The 18,601-nt window shown below is 35.1% G+C and overlaps 2 protein-coding genes across 2 annotated transcripts; one reads left to right on the forward strand and one right to left on the reverse strand.

Annotated features, from left to right (window-relative positions):
• Nucleotides 1–3,720: 3,720 nt before the first annotated feature.
• On the forward strand, nt 3,721–5,371 carry LOC112509430 (glutaredoxin-like). The gene is made up of 4 exons (XM_025114386.1): nt 3,721–3,922; nt 4,733–4,821; nt 4,905–5,003; nt 5,078–5,371. The coding sequence occupies exons 1-4, from the start codon at nt 3,828–3,830 to the stop codon at nt 5,161–5,163; spliced, it is 369 nt and encodes a 122-aa protein (XP_024970154.1). The 5' UTR covers nt 3,721–3,827; the 3' UTR covers nt 5,164–5,371.
• Nucleotides 5,372–8,158: 2,787 nt separating this feature from the next.
• On the reverse strand, nt 8,159–15,672 carry LOC112508477 (U3 small nucleolar ribonucleoprotein protein MPP10-like). The gene is made up of 14 exons (XM_025113099.1): nt 15,579–15,672; nt 13,771–14,536; nt 13,406–13,461; nt 12,902–13,058; nt 12,671–12,784; nt 12,448–12,585; nt 10,490–10,558; nt 10,342–10,383; nt 9,833–9,901; nt 9,626–9,697; nt 9,469–9,522; nt 9,208–9,349; nt 8,477–8,536; nt 8,159–8,393 (listed from the first exon to the last, which is right to left on the reverse strand). Exons 2-14 carry the CDS (start codon nt 14,437–14,439, stop codon nt 8,377–8,379), a joined length of 1,659 nt encoding a protein of 552 aa, XP_024968867.1. The 5' UTR covers nt 14,440–14,536; nt 15,579–15,672; the 3' UTR covers nt 8,159–8,376.
• Between the last annotated feature and the right edge of the window lie 2,929 nt (nt 15,673–18,601).

Genomic DNA, 18,601 nt, shown 5'->3' on the forward strand with positions numbered 1-18,601 from the left:
TTTGTCCTTTGTGTGTATAAGGACAAGACAACAACAATCGTGCTAAGCAAGTTTCATTTGATCACTGAATGTTGGAATAACCTGGATGTCTCTTCAGCATTCGCTGAGGCTTGAGCAGTCTTCACACATATGTAGACAGGCTTGTAATCACTGAGTACCGCTTCAGATCACGTACTCGCCAGTCCCTATTCTTCAGTTTCAGTCTTCGGCATTAGTTGAAGGTTCTTTGGTGTGAGTGTTGTCTTCTTAAAATATCGTTGTCTCTGATTGAATTACAATACAAGTTCTTCAGCGATCACTGAACAGGCTCAGCGATGATCGCTGGAACTGAAAAGACAGAAACATAAATACAACGTATAAGTGAAAAAATATTATCAAATCACTGAGAGAGAGAGGATTAACATAAGTAACATGCATTAATAAACAGTACTTTATGCATCAAAAATGGTTTTAAATTTTTTTGTTAAATGTTTTATAATATAGTATAGATACATGATCAATGTAAATTTTAGTTAAAAGTTAATGAGATAAAATTTAAAATGGATAATGTATTTTTATAAGTGGTTCATTTTCATATATTGATAACCATGTGTTGTTACGAAGAGCTTGAGATGTGCTAGTAATAGCTCTGTTGTTATGCTATTTAGAACTCAAACGACATGTCACACAAGCATATCACTATCGTTATTACGGGTTTGAAGATTTTTTTCTTCCACAAAAATGATTCGACTAAAATTAGTCAACCCTATGAGTTGTCAGAAATAAGCATCATCTCCTCTTGTCAGTATATGCTCACGTGGTTCATAAAATCTGTTCACAAATGTGGGATTACCAAACTCACCATTTTTCAAATTTATATAAAGCATTCTTTTTTTTCATTTTTTCACCGTCACCTTCATTCTCTAATCAAGAAATACAAGCTTACACACCGAGTCCAAAATATACAAAAGCTACATTATAAAAGTAGGTACTAAAGTTTTCTTCCATAATCTCATATACAAACTTGTACTCATAATCAACATGCAGGTACAAGTAATAGCACATTATCCCAAAAATCCATATGCAGACAATCATATATTTCTTCATAAATTCTCTTTCCCTTATCAACTGGTTGCCTGACCTGTAATGTACATTTTAAAACACCAAAATGAGGGTTAGACCTTGTGTTCTAGTGAGTTATACAATTACAGGGTGAAAATCACCAAAACCCTTTTCTAAAAGCCATATTTGTAATAAATAACAAATATATAATGTTTTGACAAAACAACCCTCTTTTGTCACATCAAACCACAAAAATACCCATTTATTGCATAAACATGAACTCAATGCTTCATATAAACAAACCATAATTTCCTCATAACACATTGGGTGAGACAACCTCATTTACTCGCAACACACTATGCGGGAACCATCTCATTGCATCACACTGGTGCGACCAACATACACTGGGTGAGACTACCCCATTTCTTCGCAACACGCTGGCGCAAAAACCCATCTCATCACTACACGTTGGTGCAATCACAAAATACTTCATCGCATCAAAGCTCAGAGGCAACACCAACCAGAGCCCCTCTGAACAACCAGAGCTTCTGGTCTTACCAACTAGAAACAAGACCAACCAGATGTCTTATGGTCCTTAAGGACCAGAGCCCCTATGGACAACCAAAGCTTCTGGTCTTATCAACCAGAACTTCAAGACCAACCGAAGGCAAGGCCAACCAGAAGCCATTTGGTCAAAAGACACCCAAATCCACAACTTTTTTTAGCATTAATATAATATCGTTTTTTATTTATTTTATTTTTTGACATATTATAGAAGGCAAAGAACACCCAAATCGATAATTTTTTTAGCATTAAGATATCTGCAATAATATATTAAACAATACATGAAATTTAATCTTTTTTACCATTAGGTAAGTTTTTTGTTAAATTAAATGTTATATTTTTTAAATAAAAAACACTCTATTTTTAATTGAAAAAAAAACTCTCTCTTAAAACTCTGCAAACAAATCAAAATAGCTAACACATACAAGCATCACTAATACAATTTGATAGTATATTTTTTAGTAAACATATTTGATTAAATTTACAATATTTAAATGATAGAAATATTAAAATCAAAAGTACAATGTTGTGATATAAATTGATGATGTTATAAAAAAATAATTTTAAAAGCACAATGTTATACTAAAAAATATCATGTCAGCACTATCGTACATGTGGCTAGCCTATGTGGACGATGAGGTGGCAAAGAAACTTGGTATAATGTGTAAATTTAATTTAAAAGGTTATCCAATGCTATAACGGGTAAACTTTTGAAAATATGATGTTCTAATAAAAAATATTTTAGAAGTACCTTGTTGTAATAAGAAAAACTGGAAGTAGAATGCTATAATAAGAAAATTTGTAAAAACAAGTTGTTATTTCGCGCATTTTGTCCTTTTTTTAATAACTAAAATATTTGATTTATATCTAAATAACCCAAAATAATAATAATGAACTTCTAAGTTTTATTTATTACGATAATTATATTGTGCTATCATTCCAAAGAATCTTGGATCCGTCACTAACCTCATTCTCTTTGAGTTTTTGTACAAGAACATTAGCTCTTATCATGAAGTTTGTTGAGTGACAACTTTCCTACTTTTGATATATTTTTATTGACTTTATAATTATTAATATTACATAATAATTCATTGTCACTTTCTTTTCATGAAGCTAACTTCGATTTCTTTTAATACGAGGCTATAATAACAATGAACTGTAAACCATAAAGACAAATATAACAATAAATTCTAAATTATAAAGATAAAGATGATAATTTTGAAATTATCTATACTATATTATAAAGTATTTGACAAAAACTCTTAAAAATCATTTTTATGCATAAAGTATTGTTTATTGATGTATATTACTTAAAATTCAAGATTAAAAGTAAATTGTACATAAGTACAACTTATTAAAGCTTCATGTTTGAATTCATGGAACTAATTATGGATAAACATAATCAAATAAAGGAAAAATATCTTATTTTTAAAATATAAAAAATCTAAAATATAATTAAGATAATTATTGAGTTCTAACAAAATAATTAATTATTATATTTTTAACAAATTATATTATTAAACCAAATATAAATTACTTCGTCATTGAATCTAAACTAAATTATAATAAAAAATTGAATTAAAAAATTACACAAAAATAAAAAATTTTAAATAGCTAATTTGATACTAATATTTATATATTTTTTGTCAAATTTAAAGAATTTTTATGATATTTTTAAATTTATATTTTATTTAAAAAAAAATATTGTTGTTTTTTAAAAATCATATAAATCTATATTATAATATCAATTGAAATAAAAATAAAATAAAATATTAAAATCAAAATATATCTCATTATATAGTATGAACATTAAAGTAAAAATAAAATAGTATGAGCCATTTTAAAGAATAGACGGAAAGTAAAGGGTTTTTCTAACTCCACCCCCTCCTATAGATGCATGTGAGGGGGATGTGATTGTATAGGGGGGTGAGTATGTGAGGGTGAAAGTGAGGAAAAGTTGTGAGGAAAAGTTGTGAGGGTGTGAGTGAGGATTGGTGTGAGAAGGAGGGGGGTGAAAAGTGATTTAAGGGGGGTGGGGATATCAACCCCAAAGTAAAACATGATTCACTTTATTTGGTGATAAAAAATTTGGAGACGTTCGGAGATGACGTGGGAATCTGTTTTGAAATGCCAAGTGGGGGAACGGTATGAATACACTAAGCAAAAGCCGTCTTCATACACCTGCTGCTTGCTTGATCATTAAGCAACAATAGGGTTTTTAAATGGGAAGCGTCTGGACCAAATCCACACAAGACATCCAAATGGCTCTTCCCAAAGTCAAGGAAATCGTTTCTTCTCATCCCGTCGTCGTCTTCAGGTTTCAATTTCACCTCTTCAATTCTTTATCTGCGTTTTTGATCTTCAATTAGTCGATCAAGTTCATGTTATTGCTATATTCAGTTACCATTCGACTTTCATCATCTTGTGCTTATCATGTTCTGAGTAATTGCACCATCCAATTTCATGTTTATGTGCACCTATTATCCGTCGATCGTAGAGAAATTAAATTTTTAAACCTAATTCCCTTGAAATTTTCCGTAAAAAATGAAAAAAAATGAACTACAGTACGCGATAATAGCTTGAATTTTGGGACAAATCTTGAAAATGCCCATGAAGAAACCATGGTTCATATCTATATTTACGGTCAAATACATTATAATTTTTTAGAGAGAAGGCATCTCGTAATCACAATATCTCTTGCAAAAAGGGGGGAAAATGCAACTTTTGGTGACTATTGATTTACTTTTACTTCTATTTTTATCCAAAAATCAGGAATAGGTTTGAAATGGAATCCCTTATCGCTAAATACATCCAAACTAATAGTAACACAGTAAAAAGATAAAAATCCCTTTGTGAACCACAAGGGTAGTACCTGATTGGATTGAGCTTGTTTCCAAAGGTTAAAAGTATCAGGAAGTCCTGAGTTTAAATCCAAGGAGGAATAAAAATCTCCTTGTGGCCATGAAGGTTTAAATGCGGTGATTCCAGGCTATCTGTAAAGCAGGTGGTTGCTTTGGGATTAGTTGGCTCGCATAGCAAGTTGATATTCAGGTTAATAAAAAAAAACAAAGAAAAAAGACGAGGTATAGAGTTTTAAAGAAACCCATCAATTACTCATTTTTGGCAGCAAAACTTACTGTGGATTCTGCAAGAGGATGAAACAGCTGTTCTCGGAGCTTAATGTGTCTTACAAACTTGTTGAGTTGGATGAAGAAAGTAAGCCTTAGATTTCGTGAAATGACTTAATATATATGTAGGAGAAGTAACATTGTTATTTAATGAATGATATTGGAATTAAGGTGATGGTAATGAAGTTCAATCAGCTCTAGCGGAGTGGACGGGTCAGAGGACCGTCCCAAATGTGTTCATCGGTGGGAAGCACATCGGTGGTTCAGATGGTGAGTGGTTTTGGTGATGAATATGGTTGGTGTTAATTAAGTGTAATTGTAAGTATAACTTGTTTGATGCACAGCTGTTATGGAGAAGCATCAAGCAGGGAAGTTGGTGCCAATGCTGACTGAAGCAGGTGCCATTGCCAACAACTCTGCTCAGCTCTAGACTCATCATATGGATTTAGGAACAAGAAAACAGGACTAGTGTTCATTGTGGTTGTTTTCATTTCTATTTGGAACATAATGCATGCTTTTGGTTAAGTTTGTTATTCTCTTGTGGTCTGAAGATTTATAAGTGAGAGGATAGATGGATATGGAGTTGAATCAGGATCAGAACTAATTTATGAAGTCATTAAGGGGCCGTTTACCAAACACTTATCTGAGTAAGTGCTTATTAAGTTATATTACTTTATCGGATTCATATGGCAAGGATCAAGAATCTTATCCGGTAAGAGCGTAGGCAAAGATTGAGAGTCTTACGGGGTAAGTGAGCGTCCTTGTCTCTTACTACGGTTAGAGTTTATCGGGTAAATTGTTGCATACAATATTGTTTTTGTGGACTAATATCTATGTGGTAAGTAAGTGATAGTGTTGAATTTTAGAGGTATTCCCCAACCCGAGTAACCCAAGGGGGTGTTTGGTTCGCTAGAATTGGAATGTTAAATTTCATTGACCAAATTTCATTCCCTCGTTTGTTTCATGTTTGTTTCATTCTTTTTCACAAAAGTAATATTCAAAAACTTACAAATTCCACAAATAAAAGAATTTAACATTCCTTATCAACTACATGATATTTTGATGGAATGAAATTGAATTCTCCATTTTCATAATAGCAAATATGCCTTTAACCTAATATACTCTAATCTCATAAAACTCAATATGACCATCATCGACCACCACAGATCCAAACCACCGCCGACTACTACTGATCTGAATCATCATCGGCTACCGCCGATCTGAACTATCACCGACCACCGCCGATCTGAACTACCACCTACCACCACCGATCTGAACAATCGTCGATCTGAACCACATCTGACCACTGCCATCTGAATCACATCTGACCACTTCCATCTGAACCACGGTGACTACCACCGATCTGAATCACTGCCGGCCACCGTTGACCACCAACGATTAGAACAACTATTGATCTGAACCACCACTACCATCGCTAATATGAACCACCCCTGATCTGAACCATCACCAATTTGAATCACTATCGATCTGAAGACCACCACCATCTGAACTACTATCAATCTGAAGACTACTGCCGACCACCGCCATTTGGACCATCACACACCACCGTCGATCTGAACCACTGGTGACCTCCGCCGATCTAAACCACCGCCGATTTGAACCACCATCCATCTAAACCACCGCGGGCCATCATCAATCTGAACCACTGTCGACCACCGCCATCTGAATACGCGGACCACCACTGATCTAAACCATCGTGGACCATCACCAATCTGAACCACTGCTGACCACCGTCGATTTAGTAACGACGTTTGGCTTATGGTTATATTTGGTTGTGTATTTTATATCGTTTTACATATTAAAATAATTATTTTGTTAAAGTATTTTTAGTTTTTAAAAAAATTAAAATTTTCAAAAAGGGCATTTCGGCCATTTATCAATATTCCGTTATAATTCCAAAATTACATTTTGTGAATCAAACAGATATATTTTAATTTCTTAACAGATTTTATTTCAATATATGATAACCAAACAGGTGGTCAAACCTGAAAACATTTCAATTCTTTCAAAACTAAATTTTTTCAACGGATTTCATTCATCCAAAAATATTTTGTAAGCCAAACTTCATCTAAGTATTCATTGCCACTTGTCCGGTGATAGTCTTTAGTAATAATTTTTCTTGCCGATCGTTTGGGGACACTCTTGATTTGACCCATATTGTTAAATTCCATCATTATTCATCATATTTATCAAATAATTATTTTATTTTAGATTAAAGGTTTGTTTGGTGCGCAGACAAGACAAGACAGGACAAGACAGCTGTTCAGTGTTTGGTAAGACATGACAGGACATGACAGAACTGGTTAAAATGACCAATTTACCCCCAATGAGCTGTTTAGTGTTTTTTCACTAAATAATCAATATAAATGCTTACAAATACTATTTAAAAATACCAAAAAAATTCCAAAATCAATCTTAATTAAAAACTTACATTAATAAATCAAAAGAAAATGCAAACTTCAAACTAGTGCTAAGGAAATACAAAAAAGAATATAGTTAAGGAAATAAAAAGTTAAAGCAAGAAACTTTTCAGATGAAAGTGACGAAATCCAATTTTCAAGCAAACCACATTGACCAAGAGGTATTGAAATAAGAAAACAAACTCATCTAAATCTATTCAAAAAGGCAAAATCCATAGAAAGTTTCATTTCAACGAAAAACACCACATAAATCTCAAAAAATCTAAAGGATGCTGCTTGTTTGATTTGAGCTTGGGCACTAAAAGTAAAAAATGTCTAGAGGTCTCAGGTTCAAATCCAAAGAAGAAATAAAAATCCTCTAATGACTACGGAAGTTCAAATACGGTAACTCCGGGCTACCTGCAAAGCAACTAGTCACCCTGAAATTAGTTGGCTCGCATAACGAATTGAATATCCAGGTTAATAAAAAAAGTCTTTAAGTTACAAGGCTTGATGGCACAAAATACAAACTTAAATCTCTTGCGTGTTACCACCTTATGACCTTTTTTCCATAGAATCTTTTCGAACATTTAGATCATACGAGAAACGTCATACCCTTTTCGAACATTTAGATGTAACCACAAGGGTGGTGCCTGATTGATTTGAGCTTGGCTCCAAAGGTCAAAAGTACTAGGAGGTCTCAAGTTCAAATCCAAGGAGAAATAAAAATCCCTTTGTGGCCACGGACGTTCAAATGCAGTGACTCCGGGCTATCTACAAAGCAGGTGGTCGCCCTGAGATTAGTCGACTCGCATAGCGGGTTGGATATCCAGGTTAATAAAAAAAAATAGCTTGAAAAAATATATATTTTGTGAACAAAAAAATGATTGTTTTTAGAAATTCAAAATGGCATCTTGTCCCTCTTAGGTCAGAAAACAAATCTGGAAAATCTAAGAATAAATGATTGGAATTGATATTTCAATAGAAAAAACTCAATCTTCTTTCTAGTTTCTACCCAAATGATATACTTGCCTTCACCTCTATAGTATATTTAGAACAAAACTTCCCAAATGGATGACGCATAATTCACGACCATCGACCGTTCAGCCAACAATTGCTATTCCGAGAGTTCTCTGTTTCCTCCATCAGTGTGGAATCAAAAACCACCAGAAATATGCTTTCGAAAATATCAATCAAATGGCAAACGAGTTTTTGATATTAAGTCATGATTCTTCGTTGCCTGTTGCAATAGGAACAAAAATATGAGGCTACACGATTATGTAAAATGGCAAAAACTTGCAGATTATAGAATGATAATATCACCATCAGCGGCTGTCTCTGTGTTTTCCCTTGGCTTCTTTGCTATCCTCTTTGCATTCTCAGCTGTCATTAAGATTCAGAGAAAATAAAACGAATCAAGCAAGGCAACGTTTCTGGCCTTAGAAGGATTCAGCACACGGACCATCTCACAAGTTCATTAACAACCCATAGAATCATGCAAATCACTGAAATAACCAAGTGTCTTAAGGTGTCTACCACCTATGTTTTAAGTAAGATTTTAAAAGGTTATACAAGTTCTATGAAAATTGCAACAACTAAGTTAGCCTAGCGTATATGTTCCTCTCCGTTTCTCAAACTTTTCACTGGCCGGGTGGTCTTCAAGGAAACAACCGCTCTAACTTCTTAGGGTAGAGGTCAGGCACACACCACACCTCCAGGTGGGATATACTGGCTTGTTGGTTTGGTTTGGTTATACACGCCCTATGAACATTGCAACACCTCACTTTTGGGAAAATGCTAACCTTTCCTTTTTCAAAAGGATCCTAAATTTACCTATTTGTTTACAAATACGCTGTTGGTATTAATCTAAGTCCAGAAGATGTATTTTAGATATTTGACAATTAACATTTTTAGTTAAACTACGTATCAAGTCAAACATGTGAAGGGAGGATTTTATATCTGAAAATGGCATTCTTGGGCCTGGGGTAACTTAACCGTCCGCATTAATCAAACCAACACCAACAATGAACGGAACTGATGGCAACCAGGATTACCTTTAAATTTCCTTTTCTTGTGAGCTCTCCTCCTCTTTCTATCTTCCTGTGTTAGTTCTGCTTCTTCTTTGATATCTCCTTTGCCAGAAAATACTTCCTCCGGAGCAAGCATGGCGGCATCCGAGACTGCCAAAGGTGCAATCTACATCCACGAAAAAACAAAAAGAAGATAAAATATTTAGCCAACAAAACCACTAATGGCCAGTGCCACAGCTGATGCAGCATTATGAATAAATGAGATGTTTCTAGAAGAGTTGATACCTCTTCCATTGCTAAAGCAGGTACATTTGTTTGAATAGACATGTCTTCAATCACCTGTACAAGTTATTTCATTCGAATTAATACAAAAAACAAGGCTAAGGAGGTCAAAGAAGTGTCAAACATGTTGGTCAAAACAAAGATAAGTATGGATGCATACTGGTTTTGGAGTGAAGTGGAAATGCGATAGAGCATCCAACTTCAAGCACAATTTCTTGAAAAGAAGACTTGCCTAACAACATCAAGTGAAATATCTGTAAGAGACGACATTATAATGGAACATAAAACAATATTTGCAACCCCAAATGATTAGAGAACTACTAATGTGAGCTAAGAAACAGAGACTATCCAAGTAAACCCAGCGTACCTCCTTTTTTTGCTCATCTGAGAAAGACAATGCTTGTGAAACCAGGCCAGTCTTCTGAGCATACTCATCCTGCAGAAGGATAAAAAGTAAGTTTAAAACCGCCCTCCTAAGAAATTATATTAAGACACATCACATATAATGCGTACTTAATCTGAAGATGTATGTCTCACTGTGTTCAAACTGTAATCTACTATCGCTCTTTTACTTAAAGAGCAAGTGCTATTATATCACATATTTAGTGATTATCAATATAAACTGACTGTGCCAGCTCTAGAAAACAAACGAAACAAACGAAAATTTCTGCCAAGGAATATAAACTAGCGGCTGAGACTTCAGTTTTAGGGAACAAATCGGCTCCCAATGCAAGTGGTTGCGCAAGGTGCTTGATTCGAAAAAAAAATGGTACAGTTGTAATTTTCTTTCTGTGACACCATTAGAAATTGGGACAGATATATCAAAAAAGCAGCCAGGGATTCTTGCATCAAATAAATCAAGCAGGAGATACTAACCGCATATATTTCACCAAGGCCCTTCTTACTCTGATTCTCGTCCTGCAAAGTTAACATTGCAACATTTATTCCCCCAGAAACATATATAAAACCATCTATTGAGAAGAGCGAAGGAGCAGCTATTAGATACTGCCATGTGATGCTTTACCAGTTCCTTCATTTCCCTTGGTGCTTTAGAAGGTAAACTAGGAGCCTTCTGAACATCATCAAAGTGTCCCTGACAACAATACATCACAATGTTGCTTATCAGAAAGAGAAAGAAAGAGCATGCATACATTCAGTTTACCATAACAAATATGAGAAAATGTTGAAACATAACTCTTATCAATTAGTGGGATCTTATAATCTATATAATGGGTTACAAATACAGTATATTAGCTATGAGCAGTGAGCTTACCACATCTAATCAAGTGCATATATGTCTGGGCATGCACTAGAAGGCATACTTTTTATGCAGCAAGCTAGATTACTGACACATTTGCTTATAGAATTAAGGGGTTGTTTGTTTGCAGCTTAATGGTTATGCTGTTATAGCGGTCAAAATCCAAAATAGCGATCAGTATTATGATTTGAAATAGCGGTTATTGTGGCGGTATAGCAGTCCAAAAATAATGGTTCATATAATAGTAATTAGAATTATATATATAATATATATGTATGCATACATAACTTAACAGGGAGTATCGAGCATCCGAGTCAACATCATCTAATGCGTTCAATTTTTTGAGGAGGCTGGGCCTGAACATATCGAGCTCAAGTCAAAGTCGTGGTCTTAAAATAAAGGCCCACGTCATTTAAATAAAAGCCCAAACAAGTGTAATGTAAGCTGGTTACTCAAAAAAAGCCCAGCCGCAAATGGCAGTATTGCAGATGGCTATTTTTGTTAAAAAGCGGTGATTTATTGGTAAATTGCACCGCAATTCTTGGCGTCGCTATTATAACCGTTATTTTGCCACTGCGATTTCTTCCAGGGCCGCAAACCGCTACTGAGCCACTATTGCACCGATTTTAACAGCATAGCTTAATGGTCTGGAAGATTTATTCGCTAAGCATATCAGTGTGTTTGTTTGCAACTTACTGATTAAGCACGATGATTAATTGTTAATCCATCTATCTATTAAGGCTTAAGACAAGAAAAAGACCTCTCCTAACCCTCTCTCAAATAGGTGCCTCTTCCATCAACCTTTCCTAAAATCCACTCCTCTTAAAATCTATCGCCCTCTTCCTTTTTGTTCGACTATCCCTTTCTCGCTGCCCCTTCTATCCACTCTTACCTTCCTCTACACCCCCTTGCTTTATGTTAGCTATTCCGGTTGCGTGGGTTGTGCAGTCAGCATAAACAGGTAACTGACAACATAAACTGGTAAATTTCTTTTATGCAACTTCTTGTTTTGCTTACAAGTTGAATAATGCATGTCTCTCTTCTTTTAGATTTTCAATGGCCAAACGTAGCCTAATGAACAAGTGAAGAAGCATTTATGCATCAGGAACTTTCATGTAACATAATCTCTACTCTATTCTTTTCTTTCACCTTTGTGTCTATGCAGCTTTAGGGATAGGTTCCTTCCACAAATTCCATGAGATCAAGGAACCATAGAGTCCTCTAGCTCTTAAACCTGCAACGGACCTGTGTTCTTTTGGAGCTATATTGTATGGAGCTTTATGGTGTTCACACTGTTTAGAGCAGTATTAGATACTTGGTAATCCTCAGGCACTTGCATCTGCATAAGATGCACGTATTTCCTTATTGGATGCAATCAACAAGTGTTTTCTCTTTTAGGCTCTCAAGAGTGGAACTATGTTCAGCAATTTTATGAAATATCTATTAGATCTTCCTGTGTCTACAATGCGGATTATTTGGCAAGAAAGATGACTTGTAAGTCATTTCGAAATGATATAGACTGATGGGTAAGATAATCACTTTTGCCATTCACACCGTCTATTCAGGACAAAGAACAAACAACAATATATCAAAATCCATACAGAAGCTTAATGCCTTAATACATTCCGGGATTAATGTGAAAAAAAACAGCATCTAAGCTTCTAACAGTTAAATGCCAGGACAGAAAGAAAATGAAAAAAGAAATCAAAGAAAGTCGACTTCACCTCGGATATCCGCTTCATGATTAGCTCTTCAATGGACTGGGAAACCTCCTCCGTGATTACTGGCGGTGGCTTGGCATTGCGCTCCCAATCCAAATCTACTTCTAAAGCACTATTCTTAGGTCTTTTAGTAGCGTTTACCTGCCACCATAGATCCAAGTAAACAAGTTGCTATAGAACTACTACATGTCACAAATCTTCACATCTAATAAACCAGAATTTGCACCTCTCCCTGCATGGTCCACGACTTTGCTTCCAAGTTTTCCCTCTCCACTTCCTCTATTTTGGCACGCTGTTCTAGAAGTTGCTTCTCATGAGTAGAAAGATTGTCTGTCTTCATCTAGAAGTGTTCAAAAGGAAAATGCATTACTCAATTGCCAGTAACAGCACTTCAAGAGCAACTTCATTCCAGTATCTAGCAGCATATTGACATATCTTATGAACATGTAGTTACTACCTCATCATCGGATCCCATGCCATCATTATCTTCATCACCTGTGTCTGAATCCTCAGTCTCTTCTTCATTGCTTATGTCTATATCTTCCACTTTCTCGCTCACTTTAGGTTTCTTACTTTGGTCACGTTTCTTTGTAGACGTAAAGAAGTCCTCGTATCTGACAAAAGTAAAAAACACACATTTTCCACTGGTTTAAAAAACGGAACAGCAGGTACAAGCTTGAGCCACAAAGCCCAGAAATAACAACTATTAGCAGATAAAGCCAGGCACAACTGGGAATACTTAAATCAACTGGAGTGCATAGGATGATGAAATATTGTTCGTTTTTCTGCAATCCCATCCTTCAGAACCTCAAAGGCAAAATCTTGTTCATTATACAGCACCCAAAACAGAGCAACTAAAACAAATGGTTCCCTCCGTGCAATGCTTACGCACACACATGCATCCGTATATCTTACTCAGTTCACATAATCTAGTCACATAAATGAGTAATGAAAGTATTACCTAGCATCTTCAGCATCTGACATGTCTTCTTCCCCTGCAAGTTCAAGAACTCCAAGCTACAATAACCAAGGGGGATAATTAGACAGAAAATTCTTCAAGGAAAACCAGCCAGACAAAGCAGCTAAATCATATAATAGTTGTCATAAACTAAGGCCATATTTGCAAACTTCAAATAGAAATTGAAATTATATGAGCTTCAGTTCCAATTCAAATCAAGCATCATGTGCTGCTACACAACGAATGTAAAATGCTCTAATGAACTAAACCCAACTCAAGTAAAAAGAATTAGATTAACAAGTTTAGAAATTTAAGTTGAAAAGTAGATTATTTCTAAAGCCTATCATTCTTCTTAGAAATGTGCTCACCTCATCGTCGTCGTCGTCGTCGTCTTCATCATCGTCTTCTTCTTCATCGTCTTCCCCAAACTTTCTAGTAATTTTCTTCATCACTTGTTTCTTTTTGTTAACTCCGTATTCTCTAGCTTCATCATCTTCCATGAACTCCTTCATCTCCTGTATATTTAAAAACTTATCTTCAACACCAACTCCGCCTCTCTCTTTATGTTCTCTCTCTCCGTCTCCGCTTTCATCTTCTTCCATCTCATCCTCATCCTCGTCCTCTTCTTCGTTGCTTTCGTCATCGAGTTCATCATCCTCTTCGTCGCTGTCTTCTTCTTTCTCCCCCTCTAAAACCAACTCCCTCTTCTGCTCTTGATCAGACTCACCACTCTTAAAAATATCTTTAAGCTCTTGCGGATCCTTCTCAAACTTGTTTACTTGACGGCGAATGGCGGATATCAACGGCTGAGATTGAAGGTCAATTTGCTGCCAAATCTGCTCGGCGTCGAACTTCTCGTCTACAAGGAGGCGGTCGAATGGTGATTTAGGAGTGTAGGGTTTGAGTGAAGCGAACAAGTGCTCCGACGCAATACGAGCTGCAGTAGCAAGTTCCGACGAAGGAGTTAGGTACATCAGTGGCTCTGTCAGTTTCAGGCGGTGGAGTGCTTCTACTCCGGCGGAGGGTGTCGCCACCATAATTGATCGGTCGGTTGGTTAATCGCACAGAGGGGGTTTGACCAAGCGTTTGGTTGGCAGGAATGGAATTTAATCTGTATAATGAATTGGAATCTGCCTGTTTGGTTTACAACAAAATTAGAATGGAATGACAAAAAAAGACAAAAATACCCTTTCTTTGATATTTTTTAAAAATTTGTAAAAAAAATTAATTACAAATAACAATAAAATTAAAATTTAATGAGGAAAAAAATGTTTACCATTTATTGAATCATATATAAACATAAAACGTGTAAAAAATTCAAGCAACCATAAACCAAACCATTCATACAAGTTGACACATCAAATACCCATATATACAAATACTGTTATCAACAAGTGTTCACACATAGGTAAAAGTTGTCGAACCATAGCATCCACACAGGATGTAACAAAAATATTGTCCAGGCAATATAGACCGATCATTGGTCTAACTTAACCAAAAAATATTGTTTTTACCACCAATTGATCATTAGTCTAATAAGCCTACGTCTACGTGTTGTTGCCAAACTAAGTCGGGCCATTTCCTCTTCTTAAAAACAAAAGTTATTAACAAATTGAGAAAACCCTTTTTGTGCAAGTCTTTTGCATTGTATACATATATATACACAAACACATGTAGCCCTTTGCATTAAGAAGTAGCAAATTGAGAAAACACATTTATGCTAACAATTATGTTTTTGCAAACAAGAAAATTATGCCTCCTACCATAAAACAGAAAGCAAACAGAAAGCAACCAGTCATAATCTAGGTAACAACTTTCAAATTGAAGCAAACAGCTTTCAAATTGAAGCAACAAGTCAGAAATTTCTTGCCATAGCAGGGACAAACAGTAGTGAAATTGCATTCTACCATAAGCTTTCAAACCAGTAGCAAACAGTAGTAGCAAACCAGTAGCAAACAGACAGTAGGAAAATTGCATTAGTAGTAGCAAACCAGTAGCAAACAGACAGTAGGAAAAATGCATTTGAAGAAAGAAGTAGCAGAAATCGAAGAAACAAGTAGCAGAAATCAGACATAGGAAGCAGAAAATCGAAGAAACAAGTAGCAGCTCGATCGAGCAGCAATGTTCATAACAGGAGAAATCAACAGATGAAAGCAGAGAGAAGCAGTGTTCAAACCTGTGTTCGTTCGAGAAGAAGAAGATGGAAGCAGATCGATCCATAAGAAGATGGAAGCAGTTCGTTAGGGTTTTAGATTCCGACGAACCAAACGTACCGTTAGGGTTTAAGGGAGACTGGGAGTTGAATCAAGGGTTGCCTAGGTTTATCATTTACATTTTTAGTCCCTCAAATATGTAATTATGTCAAGTTGTTTCCAAATTGCAATTTAGAACAATAGGAACCCAACAAAAGGCTGTAACCTATTTTGGTGAATGTACATTTAAATGATCTATCAAGAAGTTCTTAGAAGAACATATTTTTCGTACTTTTTGTTGTTAGTTCATCTACAACTCATCAAATTAAGAACTCTATTTAAAATTTGTAATAATAGTTCTTGTAAGAACATTTTTTCTGTTTCATTGATTCTTTCAACATCAATAATTATTATGAAAATATATATTAATAATTGAAATAAACTAAGATTTTTGTCCTTGTAGTTTGGTGTTTATAACGTTTTCTGTCCCTGTGGTTTAAAAACTGTTTTTTCGTTCCTGTGATTTGCATTTTTTTCTTCTTTTCGTCACTCAAATTAACGTTGTTAGAAAAAGTAAGTTAAATCATGGTATTTACCATTTTTTTATTAATAATTTAAACATAACTATATACATAGACTTGGGAAACTATATACATAGACTTGGGATCATGTGAGACAAGGTTGTTTTCGTGAGATACGTAAAACACAATTTTTACATATGAAACTTCACAGCAACATACTGTGAAGGTAACTTTCACAGTGTTTTTGTTGTGAATATTCGGCTTCTTTTTTTTTACCTTCACAATATTTTGTGGTGAAGTTTTAAGTGTAAAAAACACGTCTGGCGTGTCTCAAGAAAATAATATTGTCTCACGTGAATCCAATCCTATATACATACACACACACACATATATACATATATACACATATAGGAGCCTAATCAAATAAGAACCAATTAGTTTGTAGTAATTGTAAGATCCAACGTGAGTCAATTATTTAAGATAATTAATATTTTTCTTAAAATAAAATAAAAGGATAAATTAGTAATATGGGTTGATTATTCAATTTACTATAATTAATTTAATATTTAAACTTACTTTATTTAGATTAATTACTTTATTATATATATATATATATATATATATACACACACACAAGGACTAAAATCCTGTGGCCTCCTCCGGCAAGTGATGACCTCCTTCGATCATCTTGTCCGACCAAGACGCCGTTTCCAACAACCATCTCCCTTCCCCCAACCTCGCTACTGACCACCATCTACATCGACAAACCCCTCGATCTCCCCTCAAACGCCCTCATCGAGTGATATCATAGTGGTACTACAGTTAGTATCACAATGGTACCATAGTTGGTATCATAGTGATCTCGAAGATTACTTAGGGGCCATTAACCTAAGACAATGCTTGTGAAACCAGGCCAGTCTTCTGAGCATACTCATCCTACAGAAGGACAAAAAGTAAGTTTAAAACCTATATGACATTTAAATTAGGAAGAACCGTCCTCCTAAAAAATTAAATTAAGACGCATCACATATAATGCGTACTTAATCTGAAGATGTATGTCTCATTGTGTCTCCTAAATAGATCGTTTTTTAAAGTACGTTTACCAAAATAGAAATTGAAACAAAATATATTCAGCAATAACAATAAAAATTTGGTGTCCTCGAATTGCTCGTTGCCTCGTCATGCTCCTTATTCCATCAATCACATGAATACAAGTTATTATTAATTTTAATATAAATTTATAAAGGGGTTGCGTAAATGCACCCTACCTGTGAATTTATTCCTCACACACATCAACTTCAAGACATACTTTTCACATTTCTAATGCATGAACTGAGTTGATTCTGACATAAAAGGGTGCATATAACACCTCTAAAATATACCAAAATACTACTTCCAAAAAACAATAAGATTGAAGTTAACAACTTACTAATCTGATTTTAAATTGAGCTAGATTATAGTCGGGTGTCACTAATCCTCAAAAGTCTAACTTTGCCTCACAAGCTGACATAAAAATGACGTTTCCTCTGATGCCTCTAGACAACACCAACGTCACGTCTCAAACCGTTTTAGATTCTCTACCAATGGAACTTGTTACACATGTCATTTAGAAAATTTGTTAGGTTTACGCCTGGTGAGTTTAAACAATTATATTTGAAAACAATGAACCAAACATGCAGAAAGATATAGATAATGTTACCCGTAAATGGAAACATTGGTATATGAGGATATAACCTCCAAAAGTAGCCAAACCTGACAAGTTATACATCTTTTATTTCGATGATGAGGGAGACCCCTTTCCATTGGATGTGACGGTAACACAAAAGTATTGGCACATCTCAATATTTATCAGAACTACGCCTCAGATTCTATGGCTTTAGTGCCTCAAGCTCTCAAGTACCTTTAGTGTCTACTCCTAAGAGTTCCACATCATGGTTAGTGAATCTTAGAGTCTATCTATTCGCTAACTAAGTATCACCTGAATGATCCTATTCAACCTTTAGTGTCCACTTACTAGTACTTCAAGATAGGAATAACTAAAACCTACTTGATAACACAATAGCTACAACTCCTATGCATAAGGGTTATAACACCGCAACACTAAGCTTGGAATTTAATAAACGTAACGGGTGCACTAACTTCTCAAAATTATAGAGATAACATATCATGGTTACGTATTGTAACTCCATCCATCCAAGTGTTTGGATATATGAATGATTTCCAAAAGTTTCCCCCAAGTTAATATAGTCTTAAGGGTCGTTTACTAAATACTTACCCGATAAGTGCTTACCGGTAAAATTTAACACTACTATTTACTTAACGGGTAAGATTTTAGTCCACCAAAGCGACATCGCATGTAACAATTTACCCGGTATATTGGAATTGAGATATTCACTGCCTTTTTCTCTCCTAATCATTCCTTCTATATTGGTTTTTTTTAGCAACCTTCTTTGTATAGATTTCGTATTCTCTGTATTTATGTTTCC

The sequence above is a fragment of the Cynara cardunculus genome (assembly GCF_001531365.2).
Source record: "Cynara cardunculus var. scolymus isolate 2C chromosome LG 3, CcrdV1, whole genome shotgun sequence".
Lineage (NCBI taxonomy): Eukaryota > Viridiplantae > Streptophyta > Magnoliopsida > Asterales > Asteraceae > Cynara > Cynara cardunculus.